We start from the raw sequence: 15,746 nt of genomic DNA, 5'->3' as shown, positions 1-15,746 counted from the left end.
GACACTGGTGTGGGTGACTCTTACAGGCCACCAGATCAGGGTGAGGAAGTCGACGAGGCCTCTGCAGACAGCTGAGAGCAGCCTCACAGTCACAGGCCCTGGTTGTGCTGGGGATTTTAACTTCCCCGATGTCTGCTGGAAGGACGACTGGGCCGGCAGCCACAGTCCAGGAGGTTCCTCTGGTGCCTCGACGAGAATTTTGTGATGCAAAGGGTGCAGGAGCCGACTAGAAGAGGAGCACTGCTGGACCTCATCCTCGCTGACAAGGAGGGTCTGGTTGAAGCGGTAAAGGTTGGGGGCTGCCTTGGCTGCAGCGACCATGAGATGGTGGAGTTCAGGATCTCATGTGGCAGGAACAGAATAACAAGCAGAATTGCAACCCTGGACGGGGAGAGCTGGACGGGGAAAAATTTAATGAAATATAACAAGGGAAGTGTAGAGTCTTACACCTGGGCAGGAACAACCCCAGGTTCCAGTATAAGTTGGGGAACGAACTGTTGGAGAGCAGTGAAGGGGAAAGGGACCTGGGGGTCCTGGGGACAGCAGGGTGACCATGAGCCAGCACTGGGCCCTTGTGGCCAGGAAGCCAATGGTACCTGGGGTGGGTTAGAAGGGGGTGGTCAGTGGGTCAGAGAGGTTCTCCTGCCCCTCTGCTCTGCCCTGGGGAGACCACACCTGGAATACTGTGTCCAGTTGTGGCCCCTCAGTTCCAGCAGGACAGGGAACTGCTGGAGAGAGTCCAGCGCAGCCACCAAGATGCTGGAGTGAGTGGAGCATCTCCCGTGTGAGGAAAGGCTGAGGGAGCTGGGGCTCTGGAGCTGGACAAGAGGAGACTGAGGGGGGACTCATTCATGGGGATCAATATGGAAAGGGGGAGTGTCAGGAGGATGGAGCCAGGCTCTTCTGGTGACAACCAGTGATAGGACAAGGGGCAATGGGTGCAAACTGGAACACAGGAGGTTCCACTTAAATCTGAGAAGAAACTTCTTCCTGGTGAGGGTGACAGAGCCTGGCCCAGGCTGCCCAGGGGGTTGTGGAGTCTCCTTCTGTGCAGACATTCCAACCCGCCTGGACACCTTCCTGTGTAACCTCATCTGGGTGTTCCTGCTCCATGGGGGATTGCACTGGATGAGCTTTCCAGGTCCCTTCCAACCCCTGACATTCTGTGAGTCTGTGATTCAGCAATGGAATGAAGTGTGAAAATAAAGGACAGCAGCGTCCCTTCCAGCAACAGCAAAGGCTCCTCAGATCACGGGCAGCAGATGCACCGATGTCCAGTGCAACATGCAGCTCTGATGGCCAGTAGCGCAGGACCACGTGTGCACAGAACCACACAGGATCATTTTGGTTGGAAAAGACCCTTAAGACCATCGAGTCCAAGCATAACCCACCCCGGCACTGCCCCATGTCCTGAGAACCTCATCTCTCTCTGTCCAACCCTCCAGGGATGGTGACTCCAGCACTGCCCTGGGCAGCCTGTTCCAATGCCCCACAGCCCTTTGGGGAACAAATTGTTCCCAAGATCCAATCTAAACTTCCCCTGGCGCAACTTGAGGCCGTTTCCTCTCATCCTGTCACTTGCTGCTCTGGAGAAGAGACCAACACCCTCCACCCTCCTTTCAGGCACCTGTACAGCTGCAAAGGGACTCGCAGGCTCTGCCACCACATCACAGACATGCACAGCCTGTGCGGTACAGCCCCGGCCTCTGGTATTTTAACATGTTAGGCTGGGCCAGCTTGGCATTTCCAAGGAAATCCTCTGCAGGCTGCTGACAGGAGGTCAGGCTGGGTTGCTAACGAAGGGCTTTGTGTTCCCAGGCATCTGGTGCATCCTGCACATCTCGGGGTGGAGAGAAACAGCCTCTTGGGAAGGGAGAGGGACCCCTGCGGGAAACCTGCAGCTGGACTGAAAGTCCAGGACATGAACACGGGCCCAGAGAGGTGGAAGATGGAGACATCCCAGGCCAGGCTGGACGGGGCTCTGAGCAGTCGCCCCGTGTGGCGTTCAGACGGATGGATTTTCTTAGTTCTTGTGTTCAGTTCCCACACTCGAATGGTGAAACTATAAGAATGAATATAGTGGGATCAAATCCATTTATGCAGAAACCTCCATGAGGGGCTCTGAGCAATGTGAGCTGGGTGAAGATGTCCCTGCTCACGGCAGGGGCTGGACTGGATGAGCTGGGAAGGTCCCTTCAAGCCAAACCCTTCTGTGATTCTGTGATCACGGAAAGAAAGAAATACAGCGGACACCCTAGCAGAGCTTTTCCGTTGAAGGGAAAGAGTAATTGGATGGTGTTCTTTCATTTGAGCTCTGTGGGTGAAGGCCGGGCATGGGGGGACAGAGGGCTGTGCCTCACCTCCTTGTCGTACCTGGCTAACCTTTGCAGGTCTTCCTGCCATCGCCTGCTCCTGCCCTCATCCTGCAGTCGCTGGCAGCTGGCACTGAGGCAGCGACAGCTCCTGCTCGGAATAGCTCGAGCAGCGGAATATATGAAAGAGAAAACCACAAGTGGACAGTCTATTTGGACATGGGAGACATTTTCCTCCCGCAGCCAGAATGATGTCTGTACATCAGTGACCGTCCTGCGAGGGTTGCCTTGGCTGGCCGAGCTGCACCTGCACCTTCCTGTTTGGGTTTTCAACCGGCACGTCTCCCGTTGGGCTGGCCCAGGCACTCGGGGCGTTGGTCAAAGCTCGTGTGTATTCACTGCTCACAGTCTCACATCAGCCCTTTGTGGCGAATATAGATCTTCAGTTTAATACAAAAGGACACAGTTGGGGGTTCTTGTTGGGTGCAGGTGTCTGGATACCAGATTGGTCTTTGCTAGTTGCGCATGAGCAATTTGAACCGCGAACAAGGAGTCTCTCGCCCTGTGCTGGATGGTGATCAGCAAGTGATCCCAGGGGACTCCTGGTATTCTGCAGAGGCTACAAAGTTCTGTGTATGGCCTGAAGTGTGTTGCTGGGCTTGGGACCACGGGGAAGCGGGGGCTGAGAGTGTTTCTGCTGAGCTTTGTACCTTGGCGTTGGATTTTGCCTGGGCTCCAAGTCCCTGCGGAGTCTGCTGTGCTGCAGCACCGCTGGTTTGCTGTTGAGCCGCAAGCCACAAACCGGCCAGGGAGGGCTGAGAAACGCTGGCCTGGCTCACGTCCCCTCAGCATCCCCAACCGGGACAGACCAGGTGGAGCGGGCTGGGTCTAAACTGTGGGAGAGGACCTCAAATGTCCCCAGAAATGCCCACAGTCCCGCTCCCGGCACGTCGTTGCCCTTCCTCCGCACCTCCACGACGTCTGACTGTGGAGGGGAGGATGGCGAGCGGAGGTGGCCGTGGCGCTGCTGGCAGTGACCGCAGCAGGCCGGTGGGGCCGGTGGCCCTTGAGGGGCTGTCCCCTATGGGACCTGCGCGTTTTGAAAGCCCCACACTTCCAAGAGCTGCACCTTGAAGTTCTCCTGGCAGAGCGGCGGGTTGTCGAAGGTCTCGCAGCGCTCTGTGTGCCCCCAGAGCAGGTTGGCGTCAAGGGACAGAGCTTGGCCTCCCCCTCCACCTGGAAAGCAAGCAGGACGGTGGGGATCTGCTCTCCCCCCTTGCTGCCCCAGCAGGGGCACTGGCCCAGCCCACGAGGTCTCTTGGGACTGTGCCCATCTCTCAGGTTTCTGTGCTTTGGCCACAGCACAGAGCTGGGCTGGGGACGCCCTGAGCTGCTTTCTCTGCTAATTGGGACGCCGGCGTGGAGGCCGATCTCCCGGAGAGCTCCGTGCAGGGCAGCTGGTGCGAGAGGTTGTCCTGGCAGCACCAGCTGAATGATTAAAGTGCTCGCAGAGCTGGAGAACAAGGACATCTCGTTGCATCCCCGCAGCCAGACCTGCCGTGATCCCGCTGCCGAGGGCGGGAAGGGAGGCAGGGGCGGCCGTGGGGGCATTGCTGACGTGCTGCCTCCCCGGCAGCCGTGTGGCACACAGACTCAGCCCCCCTGCCCAAGCCTGAGGGCAGCACCGGCCGGCAGCTGGGGTGTCTGCTGCTGGTGCCTGTGCCCAGGCTGGTCCCCACCTGCATCCCCTCCCCATTGCGCCCAAAGCAGAGGAGGGGGCTGGGAAACGACACCCCGAGGGTGCAAAGCTGGCTGGGGGGTTTGGGCTGTGTTGCTCCCCCTGGGCTGGCAGAGCCCCTCTGGGGCATCCTTGCTCTTGGGTGGCTTTGCACTACCCTGCTGATTTGAGGAAGAGCAGAATGACTCCATCTCATCAGCTTTAGCTTCCTATCCTAAACTAGGAGGTCTCTGTCTGTACAGGCAGCTCAGATTTTCACCGGCAGTAGAGCCCTTTTCAGCCAAAGCAGCGGTGTGACAGGGGGTGGGTGCCCACCGTTTGGTAATTACCAATAATGATCCCTTCCCAAGAGCCAGACATGAACATGGAGGCTGTTTTGGAAGGCAGAAGGAAATGCCTGATGGCCAGAAATGGAGAGAGACGGCCTCTCCTCTGCGGCGTGGGCACGGTGAGACGGTTCGAGCTGGTGCTGTGGCCGTCCGGGGAGGAGCCGAGGAGGGACACGGGAGAGGGGGAAGGTGAGCGCTGGCGTGAGCGCGGCACGGCTTTGGCCAGCTCCGGCTTCTTGATGAACACCCACTCGTACCGCTCTGTCTCGGGGCGCACCTGGGAAGCAGGAGAAACGCGGTGAGCCCTGTCCTAACACGGTGAGCCGTGTCCTAACACGGTGAGCCGTGTCCTAACATGGTGAGCCGTGTCCTAACGCGGTGAGCCGTGTCCTAACATGGTGAGCCGTGTCCTAACACGGTAAGCCCTGTCCTAACGTGGTAAGCCCGGTCCTAATATGGTGAGCCCTATCCTAACACGGTGAGCCCTGCCCTAATACGGTGAGCCCTGTCCTAACAAAGGCCAAAGCTGAGTGCGAGGTCCAGCCCTGGGGCAGGGAGGGCACAAGGTGTCCTGGCAGTGCCAGGGCTGCTCTGGAGGTTGCTGTGGCTGAGAAATTGGTTTCCTTTTCACCAGGTTCTGCCCAAGATGGTCACACCTCCACTGTCCATGTTACCGGGTGGATGCTGGAGGGACGCCAGTGGGATACCGGGTGAATGCTGGACTTTGCTGCCTCTGCAGGGTCCGCGGGACTGATACAGGATCACTCCAAGGAGCAAACGGGGCAGAAACCCATCCTGCAATGCTTGCTGCCCCACTGTCCTCCCGGGAGGATGCTCCAGGAGCCACCTGAGGTTATTGCATGTTGCCTTGGGGGCTCGGGCAAGCTGGCTCACCCAGGGCAGAAGTTCCTTCTGCATTGCTCTGATCCAGCATAGTGATTTCTGTGCCGCTGCCTCTTCCCAGAGCTAAAGGGCGGCAGCGAGATCATGGTGAGGAAGCAGCTTGGTGCCACCAGGAGGGATCAGAGCGGTAATGGAAAAAGTCATTGTAAAAAGTAAGTGTAAACCCAGAAATAAAACGTGACTTACAGTGAACACAAAGCACTCTCCTGTCCCAAAAAAGCCCGATGTCGCACTGCTCTTCTTCCTTTCACTCCAGTCAGAGGAGAGAAATGCCCCGCACACCTTGGGGAGAGAGGACAGGGGGTGTCGGTGAGGGAGGGGCTGGGAGCAGAGCGAGTCCCGTCCGCTCCTGGCCGTGGGGAGGAATGACTGTGGCTCCAAGTGTTGCGTGAACAGTATTGCAACGTGGTGGGATCTGGGAGTCCTTTGTGCTCAGCTGGCCCTTGGATGGTGACGAGATGGTCGCCTGTTTTGTGAATCTGGGAAAAATGTGTTTTAAAATGGCAAAGATTCAGATGACCCATTTGTTACCTACAAGGCTTTTAACCAGTCCCGGGAGGAGGATCAGACACTGCTCCCCAGCTGTTTTGGCCAGTTCTTCCACCCATGGTCAGGCCCATCCTGCTATGGGTGTCCTTGACCATGGCTGGAAGGCACTGACCAAGAGGTAGGAAATTGTGCCTGTCTTAGGTACTAGATAAGGAATAAAATGAGCTAAAACCTGTAGGAAACAAGGTTTTATGTCACCTTCTCTTGTCTGCACAAGGCCCTAGGGGATCGCAGGGTTTTTATCTCTGCGCCACGCTGAAGTGTCAGGTGTGGGACATCAGGTTTGGCCAGTCAATAAATCTTTGGGATGCCTGAACAATTTACAAACTTGCCTCTGCTGTTTGATGAAGAGTGGAGAGATAAAATATGGGTTTATGAGCCACTCTCGGAGTCCCTGGGAAGAGGCCTGGCTCAGTTTTTGCAGTTATTTCACAACTTTCAAATACCATAGAAGCTGTCCTTATTTCCCCTGCCTTTCCCCTGTGTGGCTGCTCTTGCAGTCAGGGAGAGATCCTTGCATTTAGTGCCTTGAAAGCAAGTCCTGGCTCAGGCAAAGCATTTGCTGACTTCAGGAATGTCTGCTTAGCAAGGACTTTTAGCCCATTTTTGCAACAAAAGAGTATCCCTTGTGGCCTCTCCATCTCACTGACTCCTTTTTCTCCCCCCAGCAGCACCCTTTAGACCAGCCTGTGTCTGAGGTGGCTCTTGGTGCCGGGGGGTGCGGTTTGTCCTCTCCTGGGAGCTGGGACAGACCCCGGACAGGGCAGGAGCAGGACCACGCAGCCCCGTGGCTGCTCCAACCACCCCGTCCCCACCTCGGCGCCCGCACAGCGCACTGCTCTGTAGGGAACACCTACCTCCCCCTCTGTTGTTTTTATGAGCAGCACCGTGGGTTCGTAGCCTTCACAGCATGTGTAAAACCTGCAGAGATGAACAAGAGGGCTGGGTCAGGGGGATGCCGAGGCCCAGGAGCAGCGCGGGGCGAGGATGAGGCTGTAAAGGGCAGTGGAGAGCGGTGGAGAGAGGCTCCTCTGAGCCTCTTGCTGTGCCAGGGGAGCTCAGGGAAGGACAGCAGCAAAAACTCATAATCCTGTAGCTCTAGCAGCTTCAGTATTTGTGCAGGAATGGAGAGAGTTGGCCTATGGGACTGCTCAAGTTGTCACTTTTGCTTGGTGAAACAAGTAATAGCTCAGATAGATCCAAACACCAAATCCTCCCACCCCACCCTCACGCACCAGGCTCTGGGGTGCTTTGTGGGGGGAGTTTACCAAATGAGCTTGCTTTAAATCTGGATGTATTTCCCAATAGAGTCATAGAATCACAGAATTATAGAACCATAGAATCATAGAGGAGAGTCCCTGGGAGACCCCAGATGTGCCCGTGGCCACCACATGTTGCTCCTTTCTACATCACCAACCTGTACCTGCTTTTCCACCTGTCCCACATGACCAGACCCGAGGGGCAGACAGGGCTTTACCTCTGCAGGCTGCACCCGTCCTGGGACGTGGAGAAGAGCAGCAGCGGGGGGAAGAGGGAGAAGCGCTCAGGGATCCAGGACCAGATGATGCGCATCTCCTGAGCCGTTACGATGCTGGAGCTGAAGTTCTGCATGTCCACGGCCAGGTGGAAGGACTGCCTGTGCGAGGGAGGGCGCCCGTTACAGCCCGTCTGCTTTTAGGGGTGCAACCCCTGTGCATCAGGGTTCGTCAGACTTTTTGCACGGTGAGCTTTCTGTTAACACGACTAGCTCCCACTGTGCAGTGTCTCCTGACGGCATCCCCCCTGAGCAGCTGTGGGGCAGTCAGCATCACCAAAGCCAAGGGATGTAGCTGAAGCTCCCCCATGTTGTATCTCCACCGTAACTCATGTTTTCCCTGCTTAGCCCCACGAGCTGGCAAACAGAGAGCCCTCCTTACCTGCCCTGCACCATGGTGATGCCCCTCTCCATTAGTGCCTTCCTGTTGGCCATCTGGAGGAGCCAGATTTCCTTGCGGGAGAACAGCCGGATGCCAAAGGCTCTCTCGAGGAGTTTGTCCACGGTGACGTGCGCAGCAATGTTCTGGGCAAAAGCCTGCAGGTCTGCCTTGATGTCGGTCCCCTCCAGCTCGGGGGAGCTCACCGAGAGCCTGTACTGCTTCAGCAAGGCCAGAGCGATGCGGTAGAGAACCTTCTGCCCCTCCAGCAGGTAGACATCAAAGACACGGATGGCGTAACTAAAGGGGAGGTCCTGAAAGAGCCACGATAACCATTCGGAGTAGACCTCAAAGACGTTCTCGGAGGTGCTGGCTATGAGTTTGTGAGCAGCTGGGCAGTGCTTGTTGGCCAGGTCCCCAAAAGTCATGCAGGAGGCCTGGTGTGCTAGGAAGGACTGGTCAATGTAGCTGGTGTGGGGGGCATTGCTGGCAATGAGGCGGGCGATGTTCTCGAAGCATTGAGCTTCATCTTCACTGTAGTGCAGCAGCAGAGCCACCAGCGAGGGGAGGATGGGGCTGTAGGTTATGTCAGGGAAAAGGTGGCCGATGCAGATGAGGATCTTCTTCAAGGCAGTGACCCCTTCCAGGCTGAGGCAGTATGTAGGCAGGGAGCATCCTTCCAGGAACTCGGGCAAAGGGTGGGAGCTCACACTCAGCTTCCCGAAGAGCCGACTCGCCACGTCTCTGTAGACGAGAGCGTCTGGGGTGACGAGGCGGCAGGAGACCTGCTGGAGGAGGTGGTGGTACACCTGAGCTCTAAGAGCGCGGCTGGCTGCCCAGTAGCCTTCTCTCGCCAGCTTCTTCAGCTCCTTTGGGGGTTTGCTGAGGATATCTTGGGGGATATTCGCCTGCTGCTCCAGCTCTGGCATCTTGTCCCAATCCACAAACTTCCCGCAGCCCAGACAAGCGGAGGCGTCGATGTCCCAGGTGTCAGCCTCGGACGTGATCACGACTGTGACTGGAGATGAACCCAACATCTCTGCAGGACAAAGACCTTTTATCCAACACACCTCACCGCCCCAGCTGTCAGAATTTCACCCTGGCTGACAGCCCTTTGAAGTCTTACGGCAACGTCTTGTATTTCAATTATTTCCCCCCCTTGCAAAGGTAAGATTTTCAGGGGGCTTTGCCTGGCTGGAGCTGCTCAATTTGCTCACACGGGACTGGGGGACACTGGCTCAGCCCCCCAGTGAGACCCCCGTCCAGGGGCTCGGGGAAGCATGGGCCCAGGCACCTGCTGGCTGTCAGGGCTGCTTCTCCACTCCATGAGGGGCTTTGCACCCCTCAGAAAGCTCCTGACTTCCCAGCGTGTCAGCTGCTGCGAGGGATGTGCAGACAGCAGGGTGACAGTCCTGGTCCCTGGGGGATGCCCATGGGACAGCAGCATCACACTGAGGAGAATGAGCAGCCCATCCCAGCCCAGGGACCCCACAAGCAGTGAGGGCCTAAGCGATGCTGAGGCCGAGAGGGATCGTTTGCACCGTGTCCCCTCCCAGGGACAGAGCGGGGCAGGAGACAAGCCCCTGTTGGCTTTGGGTAGCACAGGATCGGGCTGCTATGAGCCCAGAGGGAGTGGCCAAAGCCTCAGGCGTTTGCCCTCCCTCGTACCATCTCCGGCCAAAGCCTCCTGCAGATCCCGGCCATGTCTGCTGCTCGGGTGCCGGGGAGCAGGTGCAAGGAGAAGGTGCTTCAGCAAGAGGTGCTCGCTAAGGGTGCGGGGATGGTCTGCGGGGGGCCAAAGAGTCCCTGTTTCCAACATGCCCCCATATACCTGGAGATACCTGATCCAGGGGACCACATCAAGGGGCTGGTGAGCATCTGGGAATCTCCTTGGAGACAGAATGTCCCTAGGTGACCCCCAGAGAAGCTCCGGCACCCAGGACTGTGGCGGGGCTGTGCAGAGCAGAGTTTGAGCTCCTCCTAGAGAAAAGTGAGTGGCATTTTCCCTGCAGTCGAAGGAGGGCTCAGCTCTGAACCCTGCACAAAGAGACGGGAGTTGTCACATGCGTGACTTCAGCTGGGCAGTGATTAATTGGCAAGGATAAAGTTGATTAACACACACATTAATTCTCTGATGTATTTATCTTGGATGTGCTCAGTTGGGATGTGGAGTCTAGGATGGATTTGCACCAAGCCAAACCACTCTGCTCGGGTCCCAAGGGGACACGGGGGACAGCATGGTCCCAGTTCTGTGGGCCGTGTGCGAGGGGTCAGGGCACCCAGGCTGCTCCCAGGCTGGGTTGGGCTCTGGCTCCTGCTCAAGTTCAGCAAAACCAGCGGATCAGGTCAGTTCTAGTCCAGGGAACGGGCAGGACTGTTAACCGGTTGCAGCTCAGCCTGAGTCCCCACTCTGAACACAGAGACCCTCCGTACAATCACATGGGTTTCCAGCCATGGAAACCACGCTAGGGGGAACATCGGGGTTGAAGTGGGGCTGTTTGCACCACTGTGGTCCCCAAAGTCGCCTTGTCCTCACATCAGGAGGTGCTGCCCTGCCCCAAGTGCTGAGAAGCATCAGCCCGAGCCCACCCGGCTGCCGGTGCCCCTGCCCGGGGTGCTGGGAACGTGGCTGTGTCCCAGCCCTCTGCTGTGCTGGACATGGCCCCAGCATGAGCAAGAGCCTCCTGCGTCTCCCCATGTGACACCTGTGGCTGTCCCCAGCTGTCCCTGACCGCAGCTCACTCACCTTGCCCGGTGCCCACGTCATCACCCTCGGCTGTGGGAAAGCCGCTGGCCGCCCCCCCAGGGGAGCGGGGCAGGCTGAGCCCCACCTGCAGCATGTGCCCCGCTGCCATGTCCCCTCTGCCTCTGTCACCTGCCCTGGCTTTTAAGGCAAGTGCCAGCCCGCCTACACCGGAGGTTTATTTGGTGTAAATAGGGCGAGGGGTGGAGCAGCTCCCACGCTTGCATTGCCCCTTCCTACCCCAATCCTGCACCCAGGCTGGGCAGGGGGGTGTAAACACCCCGTGGGATGAGATAGCCATCAAACCAGCAACACAACCAGTAAACTTAATCATTTATTTTTCCCAAGGATAACCTTCTTTATCCCGCTCCGGGGTTCACTCCCTTCGCCAGCATCACGGGGCAGGGAGGGAGCTGCCGCAATCACCTGTCCTTGAGCGATGGAAACATCAACACGGCTGGTGGGTTTGCAACCGCTTCCCGCTGGATGGCCCCGGGGGAGTCGGAAAGAGAAGCACGTTAGCAGCAAGTGCCAGGAACCGGGTGACAAGGGAGAGATTTGTGGCACGAGGACTCAGCGACACCCTTCAGCCACCCCGCGTGCCCGCAGGGACACTGTCTGGGGATGGGTTTGCCGGGGCTGTGCCGGCTGTGGTTGGGGCAGCTCTTCAGCACCGGCTGGGAAAAGCATTGGGGAAAATCGAGGCGATGCAGCCGTGCACCCCGCAGCACCCCGTGCATCCCATATACACAGTTGCTCAGCGAGAGCACAAAATGTGATCATTGCAGGCGCAGCTCTGGTGTTTCACCATTTCCAATCTGTCCTCCCTTTGAAATGGTTGCTATTGGTTGACTTTTACCTCAAAATGCTTTGCAGAATTACAAACGGTACATTGTATTTACAGACAAAAGTGCTGAGTTGGAGGAAAAGCACCTTCCAACAGCTGAGAGATGCTGCCAGCAACATGGCGCTGATCCGACGTGGTGGCCTGGAGAGCTCACAGTTCAGGCCGTACTTAAAGCAGGCATTTTTAGGGGCATCTTAAAATATTTGAAGATTTTCATTTCCTTAAAAAACCAGATTATTTTCTCGTGTGATAAGAACAACGGCGGGTCCTTCCCGCCTTGCCTCCCCGCCTGCAGCTGCAGCACGTCCCCCAGCTCAGCAGGTGGCTCTGCTGATGGGTCGTTTATTCTCTCTCCAGCCCAAGCCCTTTAGCCCAAGCTCTCCCAGAGCGGGTCCTGCTGCCTTTCCCCAGCACCTCGCCATCCGCCTTCTCCTCGTTCACTTTTCCAAGGACAGCAGGTGCCTCTCCCAGCCCGCCTGCAGCGGCTCCGAGTCCCGCAGCCCCCCGTGCCTGCCTGCTGCCCGGCAGGCGCTCCAAACCGAGATGGGAGACAGAGCTGAATTAGGGAGGGTGCCACATGAATCATCGCTTCATGTGTTTTAATGGTGAAAAAATTAACTATGTAGAAGCTGTGCTGGCTCTGGACAAGCAGCACAGCTGAAGGCCGTGAATGGTTCATGCTCATGTCTGTGAGAGCAGCCAGCCCGACTCGGCTGTGCAGAGTGCTGGGGAGAAGAGCTGTCACCCCAGGGACGGAGCCCACACTGGAGGGGCTGCCAGGGCCCACGGGGCTCCCCAAGCCCCCCACAGTGCTTCCCCTCCTGCCCGGGACACTTGTGGCATGTGCATCCTCCTCAGCTGTGGCTTCACTGACTGAAAGAGTTGGGGGGTTCAGCTGGAGAAGAGAAGCTCCGGGCGGACCTTATTGCACCTTTCAGTGCTTAAAAAGGGGCCAATAAGAAAGATGGGGACAGACTTTTGAGCAGGGCCTGTTGGGATAGGACAAGGGGTGATGGTTTAAACTAAAGGAGGAAGATTCAGGCTTGACATGAGGAAGAAATTGTTGCCCTGAGGGTGGTGAGAGCCTGTCCCAGGTTGGCCAGAGAGGTGGTGGATGAACCATCCCTGGAGACATCCCAGGCCAGGCTGGACGGGGCTCTGAGCAACCTGAGCTGCTGAAGATGTCCCTGCTCATGGCAAGGGGGCACTGGGGAGCTGGGAAGGGCCCTTCAACCCAAAATATTCTGTGATCCACAGTCCTGAACACATAACAGAATCATAGAGTATCCTGAGTTGAAAGGAACCCACAAGGATCATGGAGTTCAACTCATGTCCCTGCATATGACAACCCCAAAATTCACACCACGTGTCTGAGTGTGTTTCCCAAATGCTTCTTGAGTATTGGCCTCAGCCCCCCTGCAGCAGCCCTGTCCCATGGTGGGGGACATGTCCCTGCTCCCCCCAGCACGTCCCCCAGCCCTGCCCAGCCACTGCGGGACAGCAAATGTGCAATGAGGGGGCACCTGGGGGTGCTCAGCCCCCCAAACTCCCCCGGGGTGGCTCCCCATTGCATGTGGGCTCCTCTGGTTCCTCGCTTGAAGCCGCCCCAGCCCCAGCCGAGGGGCTTGGCTGCCGGGTGCGGGCGCTCACCGGGAACACAACGGGCGTTGCAGCCGCCTGTAAATATGCTGACGAGGATCCGCTCGTTGTCGTGGCACGTGTGGTAGCTGCCCCATGTTACGAGGGCAATAAAACATCGCTATCAGTGCCTTCCTGCTGCTTTTTGGGCACCTGTGCTGATGGTCGTATCTGCATTGATTTGCGTCATCAACTGCACCCAAAAAAAGAGGAGAGGCTAAATCCTGGACGTGGGAAAGGCCCTTTGGGCTGGGACGGGGCAGAAGCGAGGGGCCTGTGCCCACTGGCCAGTGACAGCAGAGCCCTTCGCAGCCAAAATATTGACAGTGTCAATACCCGGCAGCGTCACTGTCCCAGCCCTGCCCGCTGCTGCTGGCAGGGGACAGTGGGGACAGGGACAAGAGGACAGGGATGAGGGGGAACAGGGACAAAGGGGAGGCAGTGGCTGCCGTTTGGGGATGGCAGGGACAGGGGATGGGGCTGAGGAGGAGGGAAATGGCAGCTGCTGCCAGGGACAGGATGGAGCTGGGGGAAAAAAGGCCCTGGGGGGGCTCTGGGGCTGGAGTGTCCCTGCCCAGGGGACAGTGTGACTGTGACCCTGCCCCAGGGACAGTGTGACTGTGCGGAGGGGTTCAAACCCCCTCGAACATCAGGAGCTGCAGCCCCGGGTGGGAGGGGGAAAGGGGGACCTGGGGCTGGGGCTTTGGTGGTGGGGAGGGGAAGGAGGAAAGAAGGAGTAAAGAGGGAGGGAGGGAGGGAGAGAGGCAGCACTGAGAAAAGCCCAGCAGGGCTATGTGAGCACCGGGGACTCTGCTGGGGTGAAGTCCCCACTGTGCAGACACAGCAGGAGGGCCAGGGCAGGGCTGGGGACAGCCACGGCTCTGCAGTGCTCACCTCTGTGGTGCTACACCACGCGCTTCTGCACCATGCACTCTGCACCCATACACCTCTGCACCCTACACCTTGTACCTCTGCATCTTATACTTCTGCATCTTGTACTGCATAACCAGGACCTCTGCACCCACACCCCTCTGCATTGTGCACCCCTGTACCCCTGCACCCATGGACCTCTGCACCCTGTATCATACACCTCTGCACTGTGCACTGCTCCACCACACACCCTACACCTCTGAACTGTGCACCTTTGCACCCTGAATCCTCCCCCTGTGCACCCATGGACCTCTGCACCGTGCATTCTACACCTCTGCATCCTACAGCGCTGCAATGTGCACCCTGCATCCTACACCTCCCAACCACGCACCTCTGCACCCTGCATCCTCCACCTCTGCACCGTGCACCATGCATCCTACAGCTCTGCACCATGCATCCTACAGCTCTGCACCATGCATCCTACAGCTCTGGACTGTGCATGGTTGCACCCTGCATGCTCCACCTGTGCACCTTGCATCACACACCTCTGCACCCATGGACCTCTGCACCCCACAGCTCTGCACCACGCACCTTTGCACCCACGACCCATACATCCAACACGGGTGCATTGGGCACTTCCGCACCTATAGACCTCTGCACCCTGCACATCTTACCTATGGACCTCTGCACCGCACACATCTGCATCCTGCACATCTGCACCTATGCACCTCTGCACTGCACACATCTGCACCCTACACATCTGCACCTATAGATCTCTGCACTGAACACATCCGCACCCTGCACATCTGCACCTCTGCACCTCTGCACCGCACACATCTGCATCCTACACATCTGCACCTCTGCACCTCTGCACCGCGCACATCTGCACCCACGCACCGCGCATCTCTCTGGGCACGATGGGTTTGACCCTCGGCGGCCGCCGTCGTCACGTGACCCGGGCCGGAAGCGCGCTCGGCGTTTCCGGGCGGCGATGGCTCCGGACCCCTGGTGAGCGCGGGGCCGGCCCCGGGCGGCTCCCCGGCCCGCGCTGCTCCCGGCCCGGCCCGGCGCTGCTGGGCTGCCCGCGGGCGCTGCGAGCCGGGCCCGAGCCTCCCGGGGCGGGGTGGGAACGCGGGAGCGGCGCTCGGCGGAGCCTCAGCCGCGCGGCGGGGCCGGGGCTGGCGGGGGAGCGGGACGGGACGTGGTTTCCCTGCAAAGCGTTTTTTCCCAGAAAAAGCTGCTTTTAGGTGCATTTAACCGCGTAGCGATGCGCTGCCGGGCTGACCGCCGCCTCTCCGCAGGCTGCCGCTGCACGCCGCCGCCTGCCAGCTCGCCCAGGAGGTCGCGGAGAGAATCCAGGAGCGGAACCGCTGCCAGAGGAACGGGGAGAGCCCGGCCAAGGTACCGCCCGCCGGCAGCCCCGCCCGTCCGAACCCGGGCTTTGGTTCTTACCGGTGTAGATGCTGCTTGAAGATGAAACGTGCGGTGCGGGAGGCACGGGTGTCCGGAGCTGCGCGGCCGGAATTTCCCGCAGGGGAAGCGGCGCTGCCCGGGAGGGGAACAGGAACACCCCGTGTGACCAGGGCTCTCAGCTTAAAAGTTGAACTTAATGGCAGGGACTTCATATGTTTTAACATGTATTAATACTGTGTCCAGTTCTGGGCTCCCCAGTTTAAGAAGAACAAGGAGTTACTGGACACAAAGATGCTGAGGGGCCTGGAGCATCTTGTGAGGAGAGACTGAGAGAGCTGGGGCTGTTGAGCTGGAGAAGAGAAGCTGAGAGGGATCTGATCAATGGGATCAATATCTCAGGGTGGGTGTCAGAGGATGGACCAGACTCTGTTCAGTGGTGCCCAACGCCAGGGTGAGGGGCAACGGGCACAGACTGAAACACAGGAGGCTCC

At 58.4% G+C, this 15,746-nt stretch overlaps 2 protein-coding genes across 5 annotated transcripts in view; one reads left to right on the top strand and one right to left on the bottom strand.

Moving 5' to 3' along the window:
- Positions 1 to 1,201: 1,201 nt before the first annotated feature.
- Positions 1,202 to 10,625, bottom strand: LOC102084693 (TBC1 domain family member 24). Its single transcript, XM_021283203.2, has 7 exons — positions 10,491 to 10,625; positions 7,748 to 8,783; positions 7,309 to 7,467; positions 6,689 to 6,752; positions 5,469 to 5,564; positions 4,380 to 4,656; positions 1,202 to 3,548 (listed from the first exon to the last, which is right to left on the bottom strand). The coding sequence occupies exons 1-7, from the start codon at positions 10,597 to 10,599 to the stop codon at positions 3,394 to 3,396; spliced, it is 1,896 nt and encodes a 631-aa protein (XP_021138878.1). The 5' UTR covers positions 10,600 to 10,625; the 3' UTR covers positions 1,202 to 3,393.
- A 4,160-nt stretch (positions 10,626 to 14,785) lies between these two features.
- STX8 (syntaxin 8) overlaps positions 14,786 to 15,746 on the top strand; it is a 107,307-nt gene continuing 106,346 nt past the window's right edge. For all 4 annotated transcript variants that reach the window (XR_010466947.1, XM_065034407.1, XM_065034406.1 and 1 more), the window contains exons 1-2: positions 14,786 to 14,850; positions 15,144 to 15,243. Coding sequence is in view for 3 of the 4 variants with exons in the window: in XM_065034407.1 (XP_064890479.1) it covers positions 14,834 to 14,850; positions 15,144 to 15,243 (117 nt within the window). In the remaining variant the exon portion in view is untranslated. The remainder of the gene's footprint in view (positions 14,851 to 15,143; positions 15,244 to 15,746) is intronic.

Source organism: Columba livia, chromosome 18 (assembly GCF_036013475.1).
Source record: "Columba livia isolate bColLiv1 breed racing homer chromosome 18, bColLiv1.pat.W.v2, whole genome shotgun sequence".
NCBI classification, from domain to species: Eukaryota; Metazoa; Chordata; class Aves; order Columbiformes; family Columbidae; genus Columba; species Columba livia.
Note: the sequence above shows the minus strand (reverse complement) of the source record. Positions and strands in the feature narration are given on the sequence as shown.

Excerpts from the sequence above, each read along its gene's own strand:
- LOC102084693 (XM_021283203.2), bottom strand. The coding sequence starts at position 10,599 with ATGGCAGCGGGGCACATGCTGCAGGTGGGGCTCAGCCTGCCCCGCTCC. Across the intron at positions 6,753-7,308 it reads GACGGGTGCAGCCTGCAGAG|GTTTTACACATGCTGTGAAG; the intron begins GTAAAGCCCTGT and ends TCATCTCTGCAG. Across the intron at positions 5,565-6,688 it reads TAAAAACAACAGAGGGGGAG|GTGTGCGGGGCATTTCTCTC; the intron begins GTAGGTGTTCCC and ends TCTCTCCCCAAG.